Source organism: Diceros bicornis, chromosome 24, assembly GCF_020826845.1.
Source record: "Diceros bicornis minor isolate mBicDic1 chromosome 24, mDicBic1.mat.cur, whole genome shotgun sequence".
Lineage (NCBI taxonomy): Eukaryota > Metazoa > Chordata > Mammalia > Perissodactyla > Rhinocerotidae > Diceros > Diceros bicornis.
This window is the reverse complement of record NC_080763.1, coordinates 36,805,653-36,832,906: the sequence shown is the minus strand read 5'-3', so window position 1 is coordinate 36,832,906 and position 27,254 is coordinate 36,805,653. Positions and strand designations below refer to the sequence as shown.

At 37.9% G+C, this 27,254-nt stretch overlaps 1 protein-coding gene and 1 long non-coding RNA gene across 6 annotated transcripts in view; one reads left to right on the top strand and one right to left on the bottom strand.

Annotated features, from left to right (window-relative positions):
* TTC7B (tetratricopeptide repeat domain 7B) overlaps window positions 1-27,254 on the top strand; it is a 253,328-nt gene that overhangs the window by 51,463 nt on the left and 174,611 nt on the right. For all 5 annotated transcript variants that reach the window (XM_058567546.1, XM_058567542.1, XM_058567543.1 and 2 more), the window contains exon 4: window positions 11,746-11,876. In XM_058567546.1, coding sequence (XP_058423529.1) covers window positions 11,746-11,876 — 131 coding nt within the window. The remainder of the gene's footprint in view (window positions 1-11,745; window positions 11,877-27,254) is intronic.
* Window positions 2,489-3,549, bottom strand: LOC131421024 (uncharacterized). The gene is made up of 2 exons (XR_009223733.1): window positions 3,227-3,549; window positions 2,489-2,782 (listed from the first exon to the last, which is right to left on the bottom strand). It is a non-coding gene; the product is annotated as an uncharacterized LOC131421024 (long non-coding RNA).

Sequence of the window (27,254 nt, the reverse complement as noted above, 5' to 3'; positions counted from 1 at the left end):
CTTATCCTTTCCAGTTCTGGCCCCTGCACAGACCTTAGGCAAGTCATTTAACATTTCTGAGACTGTTTCTTTTTCTACAAGATTGGGAGGAGGATGGAACCTGTTAGATAAGACCAAACAGGCTAATGCACATGGAAAAGCATCGAGAGCAGTCACGTGTGATCTAAATGATTTTGTTATAGGTAATTTATTTAAAATGTGTTACCCTTCATAGAAAGGACCTTACAGAGGGAGCCTATCTGTGGGAATTCTCTTCTGTGGCAGGGAGATAAATTTGGGGTCCAGAGGCTGCTCAGCATTCTTTATATCACAGCACATGGTCAGCTGCGTTTTTCACGCATGCTTGAAAGTTGGCCTCAATGATTGGTCAGGGAGCAGTTAATTTCCACCCTTTTTGTACACAGCTTTGATTTTGGAGATGCAGATCTTATTGAGATGTTTATTAGGCATTGCTGTCACACCAGCTATTTATCAAGTCTGTTTTTCACTTTTTTTGTCATGCATTTTTCTGGAAAAAAGAAAGTAACTGAAAACATGATTGATGATAGCTTTCTAAACTGACAAGGTGTCAGCTGACATTTTAAGGGGGGGCCAATCTGGGCTGTGACCTCAGGACTCTGCTTCTCAGACAGTGTTGATCTGATCCCAGACACTTGAAAATTTATAGTCCAGTCCAGAGGTCCTGTAAGCAGCTTTTGACAGAGAGCTAAATATTCTGGAACCAAGCTGCAGAGCCACAAATTCGCTGTGGTAGATGAAGACTCTGCTATTGCTCTGAGATGGACCTAGTGGCACATGGAATGACTCTCATAGCATTTGGGAGAAGGAAGGGAATAATATTTACCATAAGGGGCCTCCTACCCAAGAATGGACTGCTTGCTGAGGACCAATTTGCTAGCCCAGACCTTGGGTGTCCACATACCTGCCTAATTAGAACACAAACCCTCAGAAAACACCAGTCCCTCCTCATGGTGGAGGATTAAGTTGTGTAGCTAGTTTGAATATCTTACTGACTATGCATGGCCACAGATTGCAGCCCTAGATGACTGGATTTCAAATATTTCAGAACCCAAAATACAGATGATAGATAAACCATATTGAACTAGATTTGGTTTTTCTTTGTTTCAGTGGGTTTGGCAGGTCCCTGAGGGCCTTGGTCATCTTCATGAGCATTAGTGGTCAGAGTCCAGCCTGCAGTGGTACAAAGTGCCAAAGAGTAGACTCACTTTTTCCTGGCTCTTTGACACACTCTGGAGAGTTTGTGTTTTTCTTTTTTGTGTTAAATCCTTGATGTCAACTTGCACATTATTTGGTTGCTTCTCATGGAAGCAGAAGACAGAGTATGAAACAATTTATCTCTTTTTCTTGTTTTTTGGTGGCTTTAATTTTGCACAAGTGAGCCCTTAAAGCACAGTTAGGAAGCTCCAATCAAGTGCTGGCTTTTGAGTAGTTGTGGAGCTGTTCTACCAAATGGTGAATTTGTTCAGTTTCTTTTCTGAGTCTAGGAGAATTTGTTGTGGTAGTGATAATATTTTAACAATAGTAACAGCAAACATTTGTTAAGTGCTTTTTTTTTTAAACAGTGAAAATCATTTTATTTAAAAGAAAAATTGTTTTTTCTTTCTTTATTTTTTCCCCCCAAAGCCCCAGTAGATAGTTGTACATCATAGCTGCACATCCGTCTAGTTGCTGTATGTGGGACGCGGCCTCAGCATGGCCGGAGAAACGGTGCGTCGGTGCGCGCCCGGGATCCTAACCCGGGCCGCCAGCAGCAGAGCGCGCGCACTTAACCATTAAGCCACGGGGCCGGCCCTGTTGAGTGTGTAGGGGGAAGAGGGAGAATCTCCCTCTGCCCTTTCCCTTAAGGTTCTTCTGGCTGGCCAAATAATCAACAAGACAGGTTAGCAGGAGAAAATAATACCAAGTTTAATAACATGTATACATGGGAGAAGCTCAGAAATGAGCAACTCGTCCCTCTGTCTAAGCTGCTTGCTTAAGTATTGCAGCTAAAGGCGAGGAGCGTGTTGGGGGTGGGTAGTGGCCTGGGACTTCAGAGGGCAGGAGGACAATTCTTTTCGGGGTCATCTATAGATAATGTGGTCAGGGAGAGACAGAGTTTTTTTGATAAAAGAGGCTTGGTGCCCCTCCCATTGTAACATCTATTTTACATTATCTTTATAGCCATCATGATAGAAGATCTGTTCCAGGAAGGAGCCACCATGTCAAATTCTTTAGGCAGTTAGTGGGGGAGGTCAAATGTCCTTCAGAGAAAACAATCAAGGTAAAGAGATATATTTCAGAGTGGCCAAATCTTGATCTCCCACAGTCCCGCCTTTGAAACTAAAAGTTTCACAGTCCTTTTGAAACTTAAAGAAGTTTCATAGTCCAGATGCTGAGTTGGTAGATTGTTTCATCTCACTGAACACATTTCTTAGTCCTGATAATAGATCAGTTCAATTAAGTTCCTTTTGGAAGGTGGTGATGCAGGTGGGCTCTCAAGGTTACGCCTATATTATGGAAGCAAGCAATCAAGTATTTAATAGAAGCATTTCTATGTAAACAAAAGAAAAACAAGGTTAATGGTTGGAGCAAGTTGTAAAGCAGTTTTTGAGTTCAGAGGACAGCCAGTGAAGAAGAATTTTAGATGTCAGCGTCAAAGCATCTTTTGCAGTTTAAAATGTCTCTGATGATGTCATCAAGTAATCTCTTAAGTTTGTATCAAGTCCATCAGCTTTAGTTTGTAAGGCTTCAGGAAAAAGGGCAGGTTCAGTTTTTAGTGATTCTAAATGAAAATGATGGAAAAATCAAAAACGTTAGTTTGGACGTCTGTAGCCAGATATTTCAGGAGACTAGAAGAAATCAGGATCCAGTCCAGTAAATAGATACAAAAGAAAAACCTCAAAAGACAATTAACAAAACTAGGATCTAATATCCGCAAATGTATACTATGGTTTTTACTGAAATATAATTTTTCTCTCTAAAATCACCCTCATTTTTATTAAGATAGCCAAATTAAAACTAACTAGTTTGCAAAATAAGTCTAGTTCCAGTAGAGTTGGCACAATTACTTACATAAGTACAGCAAGAATAGCAATTAATCATATAAGCTCTTTTAAATCTGCTTTGCTGAAACTTTTTATAAGGAATCTCAGATTGAACTTCAAAGGCCTCTTGAGGCCAGGAAAGCCAAGCCAAGGATTTTGTCATCAGACTTTGCCTGCAATACCTACAGATTTGGGTGAATTCCTCTCTTCTGAGGTTCCCCCAAAATATTTCGCGGTTCCTTGTACCTGCCAGATAAGTGACATTCTTTACTTATCCTGGTAAGTGCTGCTTGGAACATAAGGTACCAGGCCAATATTTCCACGTGGCTTTATTCCATAAAGTCAAATCTTCATTCCTCAAAAGCTGTAGGGTTATATCGCAAATATGATGTTCCAGTTACAACCTTGGTAACATAACCAGTGTTTCCAATTGTGTCCTGTTATAAGGAGAACAGATTCTTATTGAACTTATGCAAATAACTATATTGCCATGAAAACAACAATACTCATTTACTAAGAGTTTCTAAATTCGAGGGATCAGGTAGAGAGAAAAAGATAAATATTTCAATTTTGCTTACAAAAATATCATTTACTAAATTGCTGTAAGTCATAGCTATCTCGGGAGAAAAGAGAAAAAGTTTTCCTTAAATCTGAAAAAACAAAACATTAAAAATTCAGCAGTACTTCAAATGAAAAATCATAAAAATTATAATCATCCTTATCAGTTCATTTAGTCCCGTGTAATCCATTCTCGATCCCAGTCTTTTTGTGAGCAGCTTCATGAAGTCAGTTTCTCCATCAGATTTCTGTAATTTCTTACCAAGTTCAGTTTTATGATCAGAAAGTTTGTCAGAAACCTGTATTCCAGTGTAAATATCAGAGTCCTTTCCATGAATTTTTCTGAAGTTGAAATATATTTTGCAAAAGCATTAGAGCAAAGAAATAAGTCTGTAAAGAACAAGACCTCAAAATGGCAATTGACAGAGAAATTTGGTTAATTTTGTGACATACAACACTTTAAAATAATAATAACCAGAATTATGACTGATAACCAGGACAGATCAGAATTTTAGTAATGTTATACAATTTTAAAACACCTATGTCAATAACATTTGCCCACATAATAGCACCTAAGCAGGCTTATCATCACTGTTTTGACAATGCTTTCCATGTAATTGAACATATTGAATAAGCCTAATAAGTTTAGTATCTTTCTCCTTAAGAGAGCAAATTTCTTTGAGAAGTTCCAGGGCCCTTTGAAAATTCTCAAAGAAAAAAAAGTAAAAAAAAGACTTTATTTAAGATATGAATTTTGGTGGAGCTTGTCAAAAATATAAACAATCAAAGCAAACAGAGCATTAACAGTCCAAAAAGCCTTAATAGCGAGACCTCAGTCTTTTTAACGTAGGAAATTATTTTAACAGGTTTTTTTTTTAGGTAGACTTACTCAAAGGTAAAGAAAAATCTTTTATAACCTCTTTATCAAGTTTAAGCAAATTATCCTTTTACGAGAAATTTCAATTTTGCACCAGCTTACTTCTGCTATTAAAACTCATTTACTTAATTAAATTCATTTCAATCTTAACCAACTTGACCATTCAAAAACTCCTTTTCCAGAATTCCTCTTCCACAAACCTTCTATAACTTTCTTTTTACATTCAGAATTTGTCCCATGTCTTTCTTTTCCCTCCTAGTACTTGAGGACAAATTTATCTTTCTTAATCAATCAAACAAAATATTTCCATTTTTTTTCCTTCTTTATACATCTTACTTTCCTTGTACACAGACATATTTTTCTTAATTTTTAGTAGCCTCAATCACATATATTAATTAGAAATTTTAACCCTTAGAAACCTTAATTTGTAAGTAAAAACTAAACAATTATAAACTTTTTTTTACATTAGTATCTTGTGGCTTGGAAAATTTATAAACACTTCATAATTTCTAGAAATATGTTAATTTATAGTACAATTTTTTAATAAAACACATGTTTACCAATAGACCCAAAACACCTTTTAGTTTTCCTGTAATGAAAAGCCAAAAGTAGACAAATGTACATTTAGCAATTTATGTCTAATATCTTATGTTATTTGGAAATGATGATACTCAGAGTATTTTTATCATAAAACTTAGCAAAACTCTCAAGTTTTAAGTCACCAAAAAGAGTTTGGAAGCTGTAACCACCGTAACACATAATTATTGTTTAAAGTTCATCCAACATTCATCTTTTTCACAACTATTTAGTTACTTATTCCCAATAATTATTTAGATTGCCTACAAGACTTCATAAGACATTAGATAAAATTAGCCATCATTTAAATTACTATTTTTGTTAACCAGTTCTGTAATAGAAATAACATCAGTTTTTTTCTACAAAATTTCATGCAATTTTTATCACTTCTTATACCTTTAAACATGGTTATCATTAAGATTTTTATCAATAGGTCTTGGTCTTCTAATTTTGGACAAGGGAAGCATTCCCAGTCAGACATTTTAAAACATACTCAGGCAAAGTTGATGTAACCGCTTTATATAAAATTAGCTCAAACATTCCAACCTTTATAATCTTATCAACACTTACACTTTTACATGTTCTCAATTCAATTGTAACCTGAGTCAAGATCTTAAGACTAGTCAAATTTTTTCCTTCTTTTTTTTTGGCCTTAATTTTTAGGTACCAATTAAGCAATTATGTGAGAGCTCTCAAAACATTTTTTTTCCCCCAATTTAGAAGTTTTTCCAATTCAAAGGATCCGTCGTCTGGCCATTGACAGTAGGATCTTCACTTGTATATTTATTCCAATAGTGACTCGAACCAATAAGCCTTTTTAAGGAAAGACCCGGAGGTAACTTTCCACGCTTAGAATAAATCTACCATGGATGCAAGAGGCATCCCTGGTGAGGGCGCAGATGATGTAGCCCCCTGGATCCAGAGAATTCACTCCCAAAGATATTCAGAGAAAGTAAAGACCTTCGTTGCACAGGCGGTAAGGATGGTGTAGTGAAAACGGTGTCTCCGGTCTCCCACAACAGTGTGGGACGCCTCCAGTCACAGACCCGCTAATCTGTGACACCGGGCAGGCGATACTGGAATGGGATTTTTCCAGCACTAACAAGCAACGAAGGTAAAGACGACAAAAGCCCTTATGGACTGGGCCTTTTATGACAAACTCCCCTGAGAGCTTGGCACAGCCGGACAAAGAGACAGTTCGGAACCCCAGTCTACTCGACTGGCCACCAAGGTGCACTCCGGTAAATGCTCCTTCCGTATGGTGGAGACCAAGGAGAATATTCTCACTGGTCACAAAGCCAAGTTCTCAGGACACAGAACAAGACAGAGACTACTCTGGGAGGAAAAGGGATCAAGATCAAAACCAAGAGTACTCTACCAAATTTAAACCAAGAGTCACTAAAAGCCCAAGAAACTAGTTTCCCAAATATTTTCTCCTGCCAATCTAAATTTAGAAAGAGAAAAAATTCTCACCACTTCCTTCCGCCGGACTCCGCAGATAGAGATTCCAGGAGGCTGACGTGGTAAGAAGTCTTACCTTTTGCCGGCTTTCGTCAGGCGTTCCCGTATCTCATCATCTGCAGTAGTCCAGGGAGAAGGCAGGTCTTCCAGCCAGAGAAGGCAACTTGCCAGCCAGCGTGGCTCCTGGCGACTACGCCAAAACTGTAGGGGGAAGAGGGAGAATCTCCCTCTGCCCTTTCCCTTAAGGTTCTTCTGGCTGGCCAAATAATCAACAAGACAGGTTAGCAGGAGAAAATAATACCAAGTTTAATAACATGTATACATGGGAGAAGCTCAGAAATGAGCAACTCGTCCCTCTGTCTAAGCTGCTTGCTTAAGTATTGCAGCTAAAGGCGAGGAGCGTGTTGGGGGTGGGTAGTGGCCTGGGACTTCAGAGGGCAGGAGGACAATTCTTTTCGGGGTCATCTATAGATAATGTGGTCAGGGAGAGACAGAGTTTTTTTGATAAAAGAGGCTTGGTGCCCCTCCCATTGTAACATCTATTTTACATTATCTTTATAGCCATCATGATAGAAGATCTGTTCCAGGAAGGAGCCACCATGTCAAATTCTTTAGGCAGTTAGTGGGGGAGGTCAAATGTCCTTCAGAGAAAACAATCAAGGTAAAGAGATATATTTCAGAGTGGCCAAATCTTGATCTCCCACAAGTGCTTTATATAAATAAACTCAATTGATACTCCCATTGAGTTCATTCAGTTAATCTTGTGTTCTCCTTCAAAGAAAATTCCAGGAGGTTGTAATAAAGCTCACCCTGGAGAGAGGCTGCTTTTTTTTTTTTTTGCAGCTGCTTAAACAACTCTGGCTCTAAGTGGAAAAGACATGAATATTGAACATCTAGGACTGGAGGGACATTAAAACAGTATTATAACTGTATTCCTTCTGTTTAAAAAGTTTAGTAGAGACATGGAGGATAAAAATAAACCTAAGTCAGGGCCAGCCCGTGGCGTAGCAGTTAAGTGCGTGCACTCCACTGCTGGCAGCCAGGGTTCGGATCCTGGGCGCGCACCGATGCACCGCTTGTCAGGCCGTGCTGTGGCAGTGTCCCACATAAAGTGGAGGAAGATCGACACGGATCTGAGCTCAGGACCAGTCTTCCTCAGCAAAAAGAGGAGGATTGGCATGGATGTTGGCTTAGGGCTGATCTTCCTCACAAAAAAAATAAACAAATAAATAAACCTAAGTCAAGTTTCTAGAGATGAAAACTACAATGTCTGGGATGAAAAACATACTAGATGTGATTAATGGCAGATTAGACATTAAAGAAAAGATTAGTGAACTTGAAGACATAGCAATAGAAACTATCCAAAATAAAAGAGAGAAAAAAATTTTCTTTTAAAAGTGGAAAGAGCATAAATGAACTGTGGGACAACCTCGAGTGGCCTAATATGTGTGTAATTGGAGTCCCCTAAGGAGGGTGGAGGGTAACATAAAAAATTTTGAAGAAATAATGGCTGAATGTTTTTCAAATTTTATGAAAACTATAAACCCTCAGATCGAGAAAGCTCAATGAAGCCCAAGCACAAGAAACATGAAGAAAACTAAACCAAAGCACTTTGTAATCCAAATTGCTCACAACTAGTAATAAAGAGAAAATCTTAAAAGCAGCCAAAAAAAAAAAAAAGACACATTACATGCAGATGAACAAACATACAAGTGATGGCAGATTTGTTGTCAGAAACCATGCAGATAAGAATACAGTGGAGCAACACCTTTAGAGTGTGTGTGTGGGGGGCAAACTGTCAAACCTGAATTACATATTCAGTGAAAATGTCTCTCAAAATGAAGACCAAATAAAGCCTTTTTCAGACACAGAGTGGCTGAAAGAAATCATCAGCTGAACTGCACTATAAGAAATGTTAAGTGAATGCCTTTAGATAGAAGGAAAATGATCCCAGAAGGAAATACGAATCTACACAAAGGAACGAAGAGCACTGGAAATCATAGCTATGTTGGTGACTATGTGAGTTTTTCCTTCTTATTTAAGTGTCTTTAAAAGATAATTGGCCATGGGCCGGCCCCGGGGCTTAGCGGTTAAGTGTGCGCGCTCCGCTACTGGCAGCCCAGGTTCGGATCCCGGGTGCGCACCGACGCACCGCTTCTCTGGCCATGCTGAGGCCGCGTCCCACATACAGCAACTAAAAGGATGTGCAACTATGACATACAACTATCTACTGGGGCTTTGGGGGGAAAAAAATTTGAAAAAAAAAAAAAGGTAATTGGCCATTTCGATAAAAATAATAACCATGTAGGGTGAGATTTATAACCTATGTAAAAGTAAAATGTACACAATAAGAGAATAAAGACTGGAAAGAGAGGAATGGAAGTATGCAATTGCAACAGTGTTATACTATATGTGAAGTGGTATAATATCATTTGAAGTAGACGGGGATAAGTTAAACCCTAAAGCAACCACTGATGGTTCTGCTCGGAGACTTGAATACCCTTGTTCCAATAAATGATAGAACAAGTAGACAGATGATCAGTAAGGATATAAAACCCTGGAAGAACACAATCTACCAATTTGACCTAATTGACATTTATATGACACTCCACCCAACAACAGAATACACATTCTTTTCAACTGTAATGGAACATTTACCAAGATTGACTATATTCTGGGCCAGGAACAAGTTTCAGCAAATTGGAAGGGTTCAAGTATGTTCTCTGGTCTGTGTCAGGGATTCCAAGACCACCCTCAGGTCAGTGATTCACTAGAAAAACTCACAGAACTCAGAAAAGCTATTATACTCATGGTTACAGTTTATTACAACAAAAGGCTACAGATTAAAATTAAAAGCAAAAGGTGCTTAAGGCAGAGTCCAGGAGAGACCAGGTTCAAGCTTTCAGTGGTCTTCTCCCAGTGGGGTCATATGGACAGGACTTAATTCTCCCAGCAATGATGTGGGGCAACGCTTATGGGGTATCGCCAATCAGGGAAGCTCACTGGAGCCTTGGTGTCTAGGGTCTTTATTGGGGCTCAGTTATGTAGGCGTGGAGTGCCCATGGAACTGACCTTAATTATTCAGTTTCCAGCCCCTCCAGAGGTCAGACTGATATAGTGTGGCCCATAAATCTGACTGTAAGTGTAGCTATCTGATGTGGCCCGAGACCCCAGATATACAAAGATACCCTTATCAGATAGGATACTCCAAGGGCTTAGAAGTTCTCTCCCAGGAGCTGATCAAGGGCACAGTTCTTTGGAATGTGCAGAGTTTGAACATCCCAAGCCCACTTAGCCCTTCACTATATAGACCATAATGGAATTAGTTTAGAAATCAATAATAGAAAGATTTTGGAAAATTCCCAGGTATTTGGAAACGAAATAACACATTTCTAAAGAAGAAATCAAAAGTTAACTTAGAAAATATTTATGTGAACTGAATGAAAATAAAAACACAACGTATCAAATTTTGTAGGATACTGCTAAAGCAGTACTTAGGGAGAAATTTATAACTAAGTGCTTATATTAGGGAAGAAAAAAGGTCTCAGATTTATACTTTAGTTCCCACCTTGACAAACTAGAAAAGGGCGAGTAAATCAAATCAAATGTACACACAAGAAAGGAAATAATAAAAATCAGAGCAGACATAAATGAAATAGAAAACAGAAAGACAACAGAGAAAAATCAGTGAAAACAAAATCAATGAAATCAAAAGATGTTTATTGAGAATTTCAATAAAACTGATAAACCATTATCCAGACTGTTCAGGATAAAAAGGAATGAGAGAGGTGCCATCACTAGAGATTCTACAGATATTAAAAGGATTAGGGAATACTATAAATAACACTGTATCAATAAATTTAACACTTCAGAAGAAATGGAAGATAGAAATTACCAAAGTTCACGTAAGAAGAAAGAGATCGTCTCAACAATCCTATATCACACAAATTGAATTTGTAGTTAAAAAGCTTTCCACAAATGGCTTCACTGGTAAATTCTACCAAACATTTAAGAACAAAATAAGAATTCTACACAAACTCTTCCAGAAAATTGAAGAGGAGCAAATACTTCTCAAGTCATTTTATGAGGTTAGCATTTACCCTAATACCAAAACCAGACAGAGACATTACAAGGAAACTACAGACAAATATTCCTCATGAACATAGATGAAAAAAATTCCAAGCAAAATTTTAACAAATCAAATTTAATGATATAAAAAAGGATAATACATCATGGTCAATGGGGTTTGTCTCAGGAGAGGAAGTTTGGTTTAACATTTGAAAACCAGTCAATGTAATTCACCAGATTAAAAAAGTAAAAGAGAAAAAGCCATATGATTATCTCAATAGACACAGAAAAAGGATTTGAAAAAGTCTGGCATCTGTTCTTGACATAAACTCATAGCAAAATTGGTATAGAAGGGATCTTCCTCAATTTAATAAAGGACATCTATGAAAAACTCACAGTTAACATCAAACTTAATGGTGAAAGACTGAATGCTTTCTTCCTAAGATCAGGAATGAGATAAGGATGTCTGCTCTGACCATTGTGCTGGAGGTTCTTAGTGCAATAAGGCAATAGAAGTAAAAGGCATCCAGATTGGAAAGGAAGAGGTAAAACTGTCTTTATTTGCAAATAGCATGATTGTCTTTAGAAATTCTGATGGAATATACAAAAACAGTAGGAGAACTAATAAGTAGAATTTAACAAGGTTACAGAATACAAGATCAGTATTCAAAAATCTATTTTGTTTCTATATACAACAATGAAGAGAAGGAAATTGAAATTAAAACAATACCACTTACAACAGCATAATAAACATGAAATACATAAGAGTAAATCTGAGAAAAGGTTTGCAAGGCATGTACACTGAAAACTACAAACCATTGCTGAGAGATGTTCAAGATGACCTACATAAATGAAGAGAAATACTGTGTTTATGGGTCAGAAAACTCGATATTGTTAAGATGCCATTTCTCCCCATATTGATCTATAAATTCAGCATAATCTCAATCAAAATCTTAGCCAACTTTTTTTTTTTTAGAAATTAACAAGCAGAATTTATGTGGAAATGCAAAGGACTAAGAATAGCCAAAAAACTGAAAAATATGAACAAAATCAGAACACTAACACTACTGTCAAGATTTTCTGGCCCCCTAGAGCAATATTAAAAAAATTAAGCCCCAGGAAAAACAACTCACCCAGTTTTTGTATGTTCGATTTTTTTAGGACTTTGCTTAGAGAAGTTGCCTATTTCCTCTTCTACCAGTAATCTCCATGTGGACCGGGAGCAGGATGTCATCACGTGTTATGAGAAAGCTGGGGACATTGCACTCCTGTACCTCCAAGAGATAGAAAAGGTAAGTGAGGACTGTGTGTTCATTCCAGTTGATAATTTAAAAAAATTTCAAATCAGATCATACAGAACTGTGGTCAACCTCTGGAAAGCCTTCAGCCTGTGTGCCTCTGGATGCAAAACCTTACTTATCTTCTTTAATGCTAAGGAGATGGTGGCACTTTGTGAAAATAGATGGGTCAGTGTTTGGGAAGCATGTTAATATCCTCAGAGCAGAAATGATAATATGCATCTGCTTATACCCTCGGTGCCCTGAAGTGGCTAATTATTCTTGTTCTGTACAAAATGGGTTGAGCTTCATTTGTACTTGTGTGGACCTCTGGGGTTTGGGAGGCTTTACCTCGATGGTCATGAGAAAGGTCTGCTGGGGACTCTCAACTGACCTGCTTGGAGCAGGTTGGGTATCCCCTGAGACCATCTGGGATGGTTTTCTCCCAGCAATCAGTGGTTTGCTGATGGTGTGTGGAATGAAACCAGCAACTGACAAGAGGGCCACCTGAGCAGAGAGGGAGGGAACGAGAGGCCCTGAGCTCACACCCTCGGCCAGAGGAAGTTGGAAGTGGAACGGCACCAGGGAGGTGTGGGCAACTTGTCTGTTTAGAAGAGTAGAGCCGAAAGACTTTTGGCTCTACTCTTAAGTTCCTCACCTCTCTGCCTCAGTTTTCCTGTCTGTGAAAGGAGCATAATAATAGTTCCTACTTCATGGAGTTCTTGTGGGGATTATAAAAGGTCATGTAAATAAAGATGCTTAGCCCAGATTCAGGAACATATTGAATTCTTGGTAAATGTCACTAATTTTTACTAATAATGGTAGCTCCTAGTCATCTCTGCCCATAGTGGAGTTTCCTGGAGTTCTAACCAAGGCTTAACACTGATATTTCCCCCTTCAGACCCAGAGGTGTATCCTGTGAGATAGTTTGAAATGATGAGAAATCCTGTGAGACTTTGAAAATGATCAAAGTCTTGTTTCCCATCAATTTTATGGGTTCTCTGTTTCCTTAAGGATTAGAATAGAGAGGGACTACCAAAATCTTGTTAGTTTTCATTATTTTAGAAGTGTACAGACTGGAAGTAATTTTTTTGGTAAATATTTTCATAGTGTGTTGATGTGTGTGATGAAGATCAGAATTGCCTTTTAAGGGGCAGGGAGAGTAGGGTGAGAGCCACAGAGAACAGGTGGAGAGACCAATGGGAGTGGCATTGGACCTGTTCTCCACCAGAATGGATTATAAATCATGGTTCACGATGTCTGGGAATTTAGGAAGATATTCGACCATCTTGCCAAAATGTTGTTCTATCAGAAGGCTGCTATGAGAAAGGAATTTTTTTGTTATTGAGAATTTATGATATGATCTTTAGAGAAATGGTCATGCAGCTTGCTTTTAAAATGCACATTATTTTCACTGTCTGCCTCCTTGATAGCTAGTGCTTGGCAGTGGAGAAGTCTGCTTACCCCAGCTAAGCTCTTCTTGTTGAGCCCACAGCCCTTGCCATTAGGGGCTCTTTTTTTGCACCTTACTCTCCAACTGTTCAGCCCTATCGTGTTGGGGCTGCTTTTCCTGGCTGGGGGAAAGGAGGTTCATCTGTTACATGTATCTTTAATGAGGAGGGAATTGGCAGATCTGGATGTACTTCCTGCCGTGTTTGTTTATAGCTACCTGTTCCCCACTGGCTTCTTTAGCCAGACCACCAGAGAGACTCAGTTAATCATAGTATTTAAAAGAAATATTTTTTTGTGGTTTTGGGGAAACAGTGATTATAGGATGTTAGACTTTGAGAAGAAAATGGAGGCCCAGAAAGGGAGGACACACAGGAAGTTAGGGCCAAAGCTAGGGTTAGAACTCAACTGTTCTGACACTTAGTTCAGCGATCACTCACTTCATTATCCCAGGCTGCTACAAACAATACAGAACTGTGTAGTCTCCCGCACCTTTTTATATAGAAAGAGCTCAGTAAGTATTTGCCCAAGGGAGCTCTTAGTAGCATGGGGAAGCAGCCTCAGCTCAGGGTTCAATCTCAGGATATGTAGATGGCTTGCACGTTTCTGGCTGTGATTTTCCAGTATCAGTTTTCCTTTGTAGGAAACCACTGTGGGCCTCCCCAGATCCAGCAAGCTGGGATATTAGAGAGACTGAATTGAGAGAGAGATTGAATGAACCAAACATCTGTTTTGACTGTACTAGGTGCTCAAGAAATTATCTGTTGATTGATGAGAAGTCTAGGGGAAAAATGACCTTCCTTAAGTGACCGCTGGGCTAGGTGGAAGTTCAGGGGTTTTTATGAGGCCAGATAATGGTACTATGCAGAAGATACTTGCTTGGCTTTTTTTTTTCTTTAATTTTTTAACTTAAGTGACTTTTAAGAATTATGCTAAACTGAAAACAGAAGTGTTAGGGAAATAGAATCTGAAAGAAGTAAAAGACTGGGGCAAGTTTAGGTAAACAGTGCTTTGATTTTCTGGGTCATAGAAACTCCCACGTGCTCTGTTCCTTTACTTGTTCTGCTGGGCGGAGGCAGTCGTTCGTGGTTTTCCTCTCATTTCCTGGCCATGCTATAGCGAAGAAACTTCTGTTTGCCAGGACCTTTTGGCATTTTATTTATTAGTGTTGGCTCTTAACTTCACTCACCAGCAAGAATAAAATTTGAGAACTTTTGAGGACAGTTTGGAGTATTGTGGCGTGTGTTTTTTCATCATCTGGAGCCAACAATTCGTGTTTCTGAGGCACCCCATTCTCTGAGTTTCTCTGATGGTGGGTATGTTCCGTGATGTTAGATTTGTTTGCTTCCTGAAGGGCACTGACTCTTCAGAGAGGAGGCTGACCTTGGCTTCCCCTCGAGGCGGCTAACTTAAGCTGTGAGAGGCAGCAGAGCACAGCAGTACAGCGACTGCTGGTGTTGGGATCCTGGCATTACTCAGCCTCTCTGTGCTTCCTCAGGATCCTCATCTGGAAAACGGCAATAATAATTGCCATAAGGCTGTCATGAGGATAAAATGGGTTAACCCACGTACTTCCCAGTATATGGTTAGCACCCAGTAAATGTTAGTTTTGTGTTGTTATCTGTTCCTGTGTCACCTGGCAGTGGGATCTTTCCTAACCTGAGAAGATTTCAGATATTTAGATAAAAATCTGGACCATTATAAACACACTGTTTTATTTAAAATGTTAAAGAATTTTTAGGGGAATGTTAAGGGAGTAATTTTTTCAGGAGAATTTGATTTTCCCTTTCTTGTGCAGAAGCTAATGGGACAACATCTTGCCAGGAGTCCCCGTATCCCATCTGGGTTCTGGACTCCTGTTCCCTCCTGACTGTTTGCCCTTGGTCCAATCATTTCCCATTTTCATGGTGGGGCTAATACTGCCAGACTTGTCTGGGGATAGAGAACCAGTGAGCCACCAGTGCTTTCCAGCCAGTATGCTAGGAGCTTTCCATGTGTCATTCTCCCCCCTTGTTCCAAACGGGAGGCAGGGCCACAGACAGTCTAAATATATGAAAGCCGTGTGCATTAAATATTTGCTTAGTGTTGTCCTTGTTATATTAGAGTTACAGAGACATCTAATTTTCTGTGATAGCTTGTTCTCTGAAGGGGAATACAAGATACCTCTAAAATTGTGCATGTAGAATAATTTAATCAAATAAATCAAATTACAGCAGATAGAATTAGAAATGACAGAGGATGGGCTTGATTAGTTTATCTTCAGATGGTGGCATTATGCCAACAGTAAATAAAGTTATCCGCCCCACAAGGAGCGTCTAGTGGTGCAATGATAGGAATAAAGATGACCTCATCCTTGACTATCATAACATGAGCCCTGCTTTTGGCAAATGAAATCATCCTGTCTCTGTCCTTTGCGTGCATCAGCCAACCAGCTGGTTATGGCTTTCCTGAGCAGAAGCGGTGCCAGGGTGGAACTTTACCTTCTGCTGACCTTTCATTCCTTTACACCTTATTTTAGAAAAGAAGTTAAGGCTAAGTTATGGGACATCCGTAGACTTTTTATGGGCTGTTTAGTGCTGAAGTTTTGAAAAGAAACAGCTGGTCCCCAAATATTGCAGGGCCCAGCCCAGATTTCCTCTGTTCATCAAGGAGTGCACCAGTCAGCATGGTCATACTTGAGTTGATTACGTCCTCCCTCCAGGAAGACCTTGCAGGGACATAGCTGAGGTGTTGGATGCGAACTGGATTAGATTCAGTTTACTGTGTGTCTTGAATTCAAACCGGAATTCAAACTGGGTCTTAGGAAAGTACCCAGCGCTGCTGTTGAGAAAGGCAGGGTGTGACTCTGGAGTCCCTGTGGCTGTGCTTTTGGCTTTAAAATGCGGGACAGTGAAGAAAAGACAGATCTTCCTTCCCTCCCCCTTTCCAGTCCCCATCGTTTCAGTCAAGCCAACGCAGCAGGTTACAGTTCAAAGCTTAATGTAGTACATCTGAATAAATACTTCCTTAAAAACTGTCAAGAAACTGTCCAGGCAGCGACTTGGAGCCTTCCATCTGACTGACTGAGATGGGAGGCTAACACACTTACAACTGAGTGAGAAAAATCTGGAAACAAGAAAAGAGCAGTAGCTAATTTTAATTTTTGTATATTCTCGGTCAGTCTTCGCCCTTATAATTTTACAGCATTAAAGAGTTTTATATCTGTCATTTTTCACTCAACCTTATGTCAAGACTTCAAAGTGTTTCCATGGCTATATAATATTTCACCAAGTGGATGGCCTCTATGATATAATTAACTTATTGTTGGGGATAAGCTGTTGTTATAAATAATGCTGCAACGCCAAGCTTTCCCCCCTGTTCTGCATTGTTTCCTAAGGGCAAATTCCCAGAAGTGGAGACATTTTTACCATTCTTGTTACTACATAGTGTGTCTAATTGCTTTCTACAAGTGGTACTCACATCTGCCTTTGGCAGTACAGGAGGATAGTGGTTGCTTTGCAATCTTGACTGGGTTGCTATTGTATACAAGTTATTTTGCTCATTTGCTAGGTGAAAATGATACCTTGCAGTTTTAGTTTGCGTTTCTTTCATTATCGGTGAGGTTGAAATTTTTCCATCTATTTGCTTACTAGTTATATTACTTTTCTTTTTTGTAAAAAAATTATAGCATTATTGAGATATAATTCACATACCGTACAATTCATCCATTTAAAGTGTACAATTCAATGGTTTTTAATATATTCACAGAGTTGTGCAACCATCACCAATATTTAATTTCAGAACATTTTTGTCACCCCAAAAAGAAACCTTGTACCTATTAGCAGTCACTCCCCATTTACCTCCAATCTCCCCAGTCTCCATAGATCTGTATTTTCGGGACATTTCGTATAAATAGAACTACACAATGCATGATCTTTTATGACTGGCTTCTTTGACTTAGCATAATGTTCTCAAGATTCATCCTATGTTGCAGCATGTATCAGTACTTCATTTCTTTTTATTGCTAAATAATATGCCGTTGTAGGGATATATTACATTGTGCTTATCCATTTATCATTTTAACACATCATTTGGAATGTTTCCACTTTTTGGCTATTATGAATAATGCTGCTATAAATATTCATTTACAAGATTTTGTGTGGACAAATGTTTTCATTTTTCTTGTGTGTATACTTAGGAGTGGAATTACTAGGTCATATGGTAACTTTATGTTTAACTTTGTTATATTTCTTTTTTGTCTGTTTATACTTTCTGTCCAATTTTTGAATGTAGTGATTTTCTTACAATTTAAATAAAGTGTTTATATCATAAATGTGTTAACTCTTTATCATATTTGTCCTGAATGTTTTCCCAATCGGTAATTTTCTATTTTTAAGTTGCTCATAAATTTTAAATCTGTGTGTATTTGAATCTGATTACCTTTTTTGTTACATTTACTTTATTGTTTTAAAGTTGAAATACTGGGATAAACCTCCTCTAGGATTTGAAAAGTTTTCAACCATTTTCCATGTTTTTTTAAAAAACTTTTAATTTCCAAATCTTCTTGGGATTTATTTTGGTGTATGATATTAGATATGACTCTAAGTGTTTTTACCAAATTTCAGTGCCACTTGAAGATGATCTTATCTCTCTTTATCATATTTTCTGTCATGTATTTTAAGTCATTCAATAAAATTTTAGATACAATGGTAATTTCTGGTTTTCCTATTTTGTTCTGCTAGTCTTATATTGCACCAATATGACATGTTTAATAAGTATTTGTATGATGGGTTTTAACCTCTGAAGGATTAGTAACTACTTATTCCTCTTATTTTTCAGAATATCCTTTGTCCTTTTCTGTTGATACTTCTAGATGAATTTTAGAATAATTTTGTTGAGTTCAAGAAAAATCCTATTGGGATTTGGTTGAATTTTGGTTAACTCTATACGTTAACTTGGAGAATTATATTTAGTCTTCACTCATCTATGACCATGATATCTCTTTCTGTTTTCAAGACTTTTTGTTTTACAGATTTTGGTAGATTTATTTTATTCCCAGATCTTTTCTATTTGTGTTGCTTTGTAAATAGGATCCTTATTTTTTTCATTGCATTTTGACATATAACAATGCTTTTGATTCTTTAATTCAATTACACAAACATTTATTGAGTGCCTTTTATGTTCTGCACACTGTCCTTAACACCAGGGGCACTAGAATGAATGAGCCACAGAGCATGTCCTTAGGAAAGGATCTCCTGAGGACACAGGTCCATAACCAGTGTGGAGAGTGCCTGGGTGGGGACACTCAGAGAACTCTACAAGCCCAGAGAAGGGTCTTGCACCAGTGTGGAAGTTCAGGGACGGCTCCTGGAAGAGATGACGCCTGAGCTGAATATTGAAGGTTGACAAGGATAGCTGTGTAGGATTATTAGCAACAATATTGAACTCCTCTATAAAAAGAGAGTTGGTTCTTTTCATTTTTCTAAGAATATGAATATATGGCAGTGGAATGATTTTTGTTGTTGTTGTTTTCTTCCTTTCTAATATTTTCCATCTTATCTCTCTCTCATGCCCTATCTCCAGACTTTCTAAAACAATGTTAAAAAACAAAGGTGGTGGAAAATATTCTTATTTTGTTCCTATTTGAAAGTAACTCTTTAACATATCTCTATTAAGGATTATAATGTTTATATGCTCATTAAGTTTCTCGTTTGCAATTCATAACGATCATGTGAGGTAGATATTATTATCCCCATTTTACAGATGAAGACAGTCAAGATCTGAGAGATCAAAGGAGTTGTCCTAAGTCCGCAAATGGTGAGGGGTGTCAGAACCAGACCTTGAACCTGGGTCTTTTGACTTAACATCTTTGGCCCCTTCCCCCTTGCTATCATGCTTCCTCAGTCATTGGGTGTGTGCTTTTGCAAAAGCAGGCTGCATTTGTTAAGGATACTTGTTGGCAGTCTTCTCAGAGGCAAGTGTTTATCCACAGAACAAGTGGTGGCTTCAACACTGCCAAACATTGCTCCTGCCCATGTGTTAGAGGCTCCTTGTGAGGAAGGGATTAAACCCACGTGCTTAGACTTCAGAGTAAACCCTGAGCTAAATTATTCCCTCTGCCTCCCCCATTGTGTCTTTCCCATTCTTCCCATTTATAACCTAAAGCTTCATACTGGCAACCCTGACCTCTTGTCTTTTGGACTTTGCTCTGCAAGCAAACACAGACCGATGGGACAAAGGGGGAGAAACTGGACTGCAGAGTCAGGTGGACCTGGGTGTCAGCACCAGCTCTAAGACTTGCTAGCCATGTGATTTGGGCAACTGGCTCAATGGAGCAGTCTCAGTTTCCCCTTCAGTAAAGAGAGGATTATAGTGTGTAACAGTGGGTTTTTGTGGGGGAATAAATGAGATAGCCTGTGTACCCACATAGTGCCTAATGCATAGTAGATTACTTTCTTATTGCCCTTTTTCTGCATGTCTGATTGGCTTTGCAAATTTATTCATTCATTCATTTACTACATATTTTGAGTGCTTACCCTGCACCAGACAATGCAGTAGATGCTGGGTATATATATTATGATATATATATTAGTAAATGAAATAGATGTAGCCCCTGACTTTATGGATGCAACACAGTGGAGGAAGATAGCCAATAATCAAGTAAAAAAAAATCATTCGTAAATGCAATGAAGGGATAGAATAGGATGCTGTGAGAAAGAATAATAGAAGCAGGCCTGCTTTATGTTAGGTGGTCAGGGAAGGCCCTTCCTGAGAAGGTGACAATCAAGCTGATACCTGAGATATGAGAAAGAGGATAAGAGTAACATGATCCAGATTGTGTTATAAAAAGTTATTCAGGCGGCTTATTGAGAGTGGAAGGGAATAAAGGAGCAAGAGAGGATGTGGAGACTCCATTTGGGAGCCTATTGTAGAAATCTAACAGGAAGTACTGGTAGCTTAGATGAAGATAATGGTAGTGGAAATGGATAGATACAGACAAATTTGAGAAATAATTAAGAGGGATAGATTAGATGTGAGAGTGTTAAGATGTCAGGGCTTGCTCCCCAATGTCTGATTTGGGCAGCTGGGTTGATGACATCATTTATTAAGATGAGTTGATAATAGAGACTTCAGTTTTGGGCTGAGCCTGGACTCCTAGGAGTGTAATCATGCTCAAAGGTATCCTGGGGTGGGGGGTGGGGGGTAGAAGTTAGGTGGCTCTTGTCCCAGGAAGGCATTCTAGGAGCTAGGAGGGAGATGCACAGAAAGGGATCCTTGAAGATGAGCCTCATCTCTGAGATCTGGGTGTACAGACTCTTCCTAAGACTGAGGCTGGACCAGGAGAACCAAGAATTTCCCCCTCCCACCACCAGCCACATAACAAACACAGCACCAAGTTACAAGCAACAGCAGAATACTCCTGGGAAAGGGGCATGAGTATGGAGAGAGACCCCCTCTGTAACACAAGCCTACAGGAACAGCCAAAAACTGAGGGTGGAATACAAACACCGAGGAAAACCCTGTAGCATCCCAGGCCCCACAGTAAGCACAAGTTAGCAGCCCAATGCTGGAGGAATTTGAAGTCTGTGGTGCATTGGGGGTAACTATAGAAATAACAAAACGCAGCCCCAGCTCAACTACTGACTACATTGATTCAATCTGCCATACTTACAGCCTGATAAAGGAAGAGGGGTACCCATTTTCAGGTGTAAGTAGTATTTACCTCAGTCTGTTTTTCTATATACAGTCATCAGCATTAAATTAAAAAGTATGAGATACACATACATACACACACAAACAGGAATAAACAAACCATTGTGAAGAGAAATAAACAAAACCAAACCCATAAATGACCCAGGTATTGGAACTATCAAATAGGAGCTTTAAAATATCCATGAGTAATTTGTTAAAGGATATTCTGGAAAAGATATACAACATGCATGAACAGATAGGAATTTCAGCAGAGAGATGGAATATATAAAAAAGTAAAATTGAAATGCTAGAAATAACAAAACACAATATAAGACATGAAGAACTTTTTTGATGGCTTCTTAGAAGACTGGATATAGCTAAGAAAAAAATCTTTCTGTTGAAGATAGGTTAATAGAGATTATTCAGACAGAAACACAAAGAGAAAAAAAAGAGTGGGGAAAAAAACAGAACAGAGCATCCAGGAGCTGTGGGAAAAATATCATACACATATTTGGTGTCCCAGAAGGAAAGGAGAGAGAAACTGGGACAGAAGAAATATTTGAAGAGAAAATGGCTAAGAATTTTTCAAAATTACTGAAACACAGCAAGTCACATATCCAAGAATCTCAGAGAACTCTAAGCAGGATAAATACAAACACATACTTAGACACATCGTAGTTAAACTGTTGAAAACCAAAGACAAAAATCTTGAAACAGCTGGAGAAAAAGAAACTTTAAACACAGAAGAATAAAGATCAGAGTTACAGAAGACTTATCATCAGAAACTATGCAAGCCAGAAGACATTGGAGAGACACCTTTAAAGTATTGGATGAAAAATTCTGAAACATCTTTCATAAAGAAGACAAAATACTTTTCGTGTTTTTAGGACAAACAAAAGTTGAGAGAATGCATTGCCAACAGACATGCATGACAAAAAATGTTAAAGTTCTTTAAGCAGAAGAAAATATAGATCTACACAATGAAATGAAGATCATTATAAATGGTGACAACGAGGGTACATATAAAAGAATTTTTCTTTTTTTTTTTTCTTTTTTTTTTGGTGAGAAAGATTAGCCCTGAGGTAACCTCTGTTGTCAATCCTCTTTTTGCTGAGGAAGATTATCCCTGGGCTAACATCCGTGCCCATCTTCCTCTACTTTATATGTGGGACACCACCATAGTATGGCTTGATAAGCGGTATGTAGATCTGTGCCTGGGATCCGAACCTGCGAAACCCCAGGCTGCTGAAGCGGAGCATGCGAATTTAATCACTACGCCACCGGGCTGGCCCCTAAAATACTTTTTCTTATTTTTAATTTCTTTAAAAGATAATTGCCTAAACCAAAACTAGTGGTGGGATTTATAACATAGAAGTAAAATGTGTGACAACGATAGCACAAAGATAGGGGAGGAAATGGAAGTATATTGTTTTAAGGTGTTTATACTATATATCAATTGGTATAATGTTATTTGAAGATAGAGTGTGATAAATAAAGAGCTATATTGTAAACCCTAGGACAACCACTAAAAAATAAGAAAAAAAGACATAAAAAACCAGTCAATAATGGAAATGAAATGGAATCATCAATTTAAAAAAAAAAAGCAGAATGGAAGAGAAAAAAAGAACAAAGAACATATGGGACAATAAAAAACAACTAGCAAGATAGTTCCAATCATGTCAATCATTACCTTAAATATAAATGGTCTAAACACCCCAATTAAAATGCAGAGGTTTTCAGATTGGACAAAAAGCAAGACAACTATATACTATTTACAAGAAAACTATTTAAATATTAATATATAGGTAGACAAAAAGTAAAGTTATGTACCATGAAAACAATAATCAAAACAAAGCTAGAGTAGCTGTATTATATTGGAAAGTAGAGTTAGGAACAAGGAATATTACAGGAGATAAAGGGAGATATTACATAATAAAAAGAGTCAATTCATCAACAAGACATTATAATCCTAAAGGTGTGTGCACCTAATAATAAAGCTTCAAAAGATATAAAACAAAATATATAGAAGAATTTATAACATTAAATGCTTATATTAGAAAGGAAGAAAAACTTCAAATCAGTGACCTAAGTATCCAACTCACAAAACTGGAAGAAGAAGAACAAATTAAAGCCAAAGCAAGCAGAATGAAGGGAATAATAAAGATTAGAACAGAAATCAGTGAAATAAAAAACAGATAAACAGTAGAGAAAATCAGTGAAACCAATAATGGATCTTTGAAAAGATCAATAAAATTCATAAACCATTAATAAGATTGAACAAGAATAAAAGACAAGACACAAATTATCAATACCCAGAAAAGAGAAAACACTACTATAGATTCACAGACATTAAAAGGCTGTAAGGGGAAGTTATGACCAACTTTATGCCAATAAATTTGATCACTTATGCAAAATAGACAAACTCCCTGAAAATCAACGAACCATCAAAGCTCACTCGAAAAGGAACAGATAACCCAAATATTCCCACATCTGTTAAAGAATTGAATTTATAGTTTAAAAATCTTCCCATAAAGAAAACTACAGGTCAAGTAGGCTTCATTGGTGAATTCTACCAAAAGTTTAAGGAAAAAAATAATAGCAATACTATAAAAACTTTCAGAAAATAGAAGAGGAGGAAAACATTCCCTAACTCGTTTTATGGGACTATTATCTCTTATGAATGTACATGCAAATATCTTCAACAAAATACTTGCAAACCTAATCCAGCAACACATAGAAAGGATTGTACACCATGACCAAGTGAGATTCATTTCGGGAGTGCGAGGTTGATTTAACATACGGAAATCAAATTAATATAATACAACATATCCATAGAATAAAGGACAAAAACCACATGATAGTGATCACCTCAGTAGATGCGGAGAAAGCATTTGGCAAAGTCCAACACCCTTTCATAATAAAAACACTCAACAAACTAGGAATAGAAGTTAACATTCTCAACCTGATAGAAGGCACCTATGAAGAACCCACATCTAACAACATATATAACTGGGAAGAGTAGATGCTTTCCTCCTAAGATCAAGAATAAGACAAGGGTGCCTGCTCTTGCTACTTCTGTTTAGTAGAGGTTCTAGACACAGCAGTTACGCAAGACAAAGAAATAAAAGGCATCCAGATTGAAAAGGGAGAAGTAACACTATCTCTATTTGCAGATAAAATGATCTCATATGCAGAAAATCCTAAGGAATTCACACACACAAGCTATTATAACTAATAAACAATTTCAGCAAGGTTATAGGATAGAAGGTCAACATACAAAAATCACTTTTATTTGTATACACTAGCAATGAACAATCTTAAAATGAAATTAAAACAATTTCACTTATAATAGCATCAAAAAGATTAAAATACTTAGGAATAATAAAAAGAAGTGCAAAATTTATACCCTGAAAACTACAAGTCACTGCCTAAAGAAATGAAAGAAAACCTAAATAAATGGTCAGATATCCCACGTTAATGGATCAAAAGACTTAATGTGTTGAGATGGCAATACTCACCAAATTGATTTACAAATTCAACCCAATTCCTATCAAAATCTCAGCTGTCTTTTTTGCAGAAATTGACAAGCTGATTCACAAATTAAAATGCAAATACACGGGACCAGAAGAGCCAAAACAGTCTTGAAAAAGAACAAAGTTGAAGGTCTGGTCTCTAAACTCGACTACAAAGCTACATTTATCAAGATGGTGCACACAATTAGTATTCCTGAAAAAGAAAATGGAAAAAAAATGGAATAGGTAAAAAATACGATTATATAATCAAAGAGAAATTCTTCAACAAAGTAAAACTATATTGAGCACTTGTTGTGTACTGTGCTAAGTATTCTGTCCATTCATTATCTCCTTCAGTCCATAGGACTATGCTAAGAGAAAAGTTCTGTTGCCATCTCCATTTTACCAATGAGAAAACCGAGGTTTAAAGAGGCTGTGACTTGCCCAAAGTGGTAGAGCTGGGCTTTGAACCCAGAATGGCAGCCTGACTCCAGTGCATTATTTTATACCACAGATCTGAATTTGTAGATTGAGAGTTCATGCTATGTTCCAAGAACAGCCAACACAGAGTGATGAATGGCAAAACAACTCCTGGTAGATTATCTAGACTTCAGGGAAAAAAGAATTGCGCTTTGCAGATCATCTACAGGGAGAACAGTAAGGCTGTCTTCTAAGTTCTTCACAGCAACTTTCAGTGTCAGAAGACTGGAGTATCATCTGCCATGTTCCGAGGGAGAAAACGTGTGAAATCCAGAATGTCATACCCAGTTAGGTTTAGAGGAAAAGAGGCAAGAGACAGACATTCTCAAACACACAAGAATTCAGGGCCTATACCATCATGAGCCCTTTTTGGCAATATTCTACCAACCAAGAATTGATTCAAAATGAAGAATTCAAGAAACAATGAATGCATTTTAATATAGAACTGATGCGAAACAATTATGGGGTAGAACATAATTATTAGGAACCTTGATAATATAAAATAGTAATATAACAAAAATAGGAGACTGAGGAGAAGGCAAAATAGAAGATAATATGAATATGTTAACTTCCTCATCTTTATCATGGGTCCATTCATGTATAAAGTTGAAATATGTGGGTAAAAGAGTGACCTGCTTTCTCTCTCCCTCTCTCTCTTTCTCTCTATATGTATATAGATATATATACACACACACACATACATAACATATATATACACATACATACATATAACAAATATAAGATATATTTTTAACTCTATTTAGAGAGACCTTTTATGAACTGTGTGTAAAAAAACCACATTTTTATGAAGTTGAGTGATTACTTTGGTCACACTTTAGTTTCTCCTATTAAATTTAATTAAAATTAAATGTAATGTTTTAAATTTAAAACTAGCATATATAACACAATCTCAGTTTTTGTAAAATGATTTTTATCTTTCTCTCCTCTTGATACATATGTATACAGAGTTATCTGGATTATTGTTCAATAAATGTTAACTGGTTATTTCTGTGTAGTGGAATTTTGAGACGATTTTTAATTTTCGTTTTTGTACAGTACTGAATTGTTTTTGCTTTAAAATAATCATGGCATTTTTTAAAATTAAAAAACTATTTTCAAAAGCAAATGAAAGATAATTTTTAAAAGTTTCAGTGTTGGACCTCCAAGTCCAACTCCAAGAGGAGATGTCAAGGAAATACTTGGATATGTGTGTCTGGAAATACACAGAGAAAGTCTGAACTGGAGATTATAAATTTGGGAGTTGGCGGCATACAGATGATGTTTGAAGCTCAGAGGAATGGATGAGATCATCTTGAGAGCGGCTTAACAGAGAAAGGACAAGTGCCTAGATGCACTCTGCATCTCTGACACGCAGAGGATGGGTCGGGGAGGAGCCTGCAGTAGACCCAAAAATGACGGTTCCCAGAGGTAGGGGGAACAGCTCCCTCTTAGCACTTGCAGAGCCAAGTACTGAGTTGAGAAGGAGCCAGGCAGTTTTGATAAGATACTGGGATGTAGTTCAAATGCAAGAGTCGCCCACCTGCATATCATTCCACAACATCTCATTCATTGTGTGCCTTCTACTTCTCTTTTTCCCAAAGCTCTTGAGTTAGAGAACCAGCGATTTCTTCAACTCCATTTGGAGAATCATGTCAAGACCGCTAGAATATTTTGGGTTTGGCTAACAGCTGGATCTTTGAAGAGCTGCTGACTTTCAGCAAATGTGGACAGCGTGTTTGGAGAACACTTGTATGGTTTTTAAATGGGCTACAAGTAGCTTCTGGGTGATAAACGCTTTATTTGACTTGTGAGTTTAGAGAGAGTAGTCTCTGTAATAGTAGATATGTGTTTACACTTCACTATAACCCACTCAACTTGCAAGTCTTTCTCCTGATTAGTTGGCAGTCTTTCTTGCAGGGCTAAAAATTTAAACCTTTAAAACCTCGTTAGATGTTGTCAGGTTTTGGGCGAGAGGGAGCTTAGGTTGTTTTTCTCAGCAATCCCCTTAAGAATAGATGATTGCTGCCCAGACCACAGGCCTCAGCTTTGAAGCCTGGAGAGTTTGCCGTCTCTGGTTAATTCTGAGCCAGTGCCAATCACCACACTTCTCAGCTCTTTTTGGAGCTCATCAAGCTTGTGTAGGGCTGAAGCTGCAGTCTGCTCATCAGCGACCTAGGCCACTGGTGGATGACGACTATTTTTGCCCATTGCTGGGACCTGCTTCTGTGTCACTCAGCCTCTCTGTCAACATCCTGGCATCCGGCAGAGCTATTCCACCTCT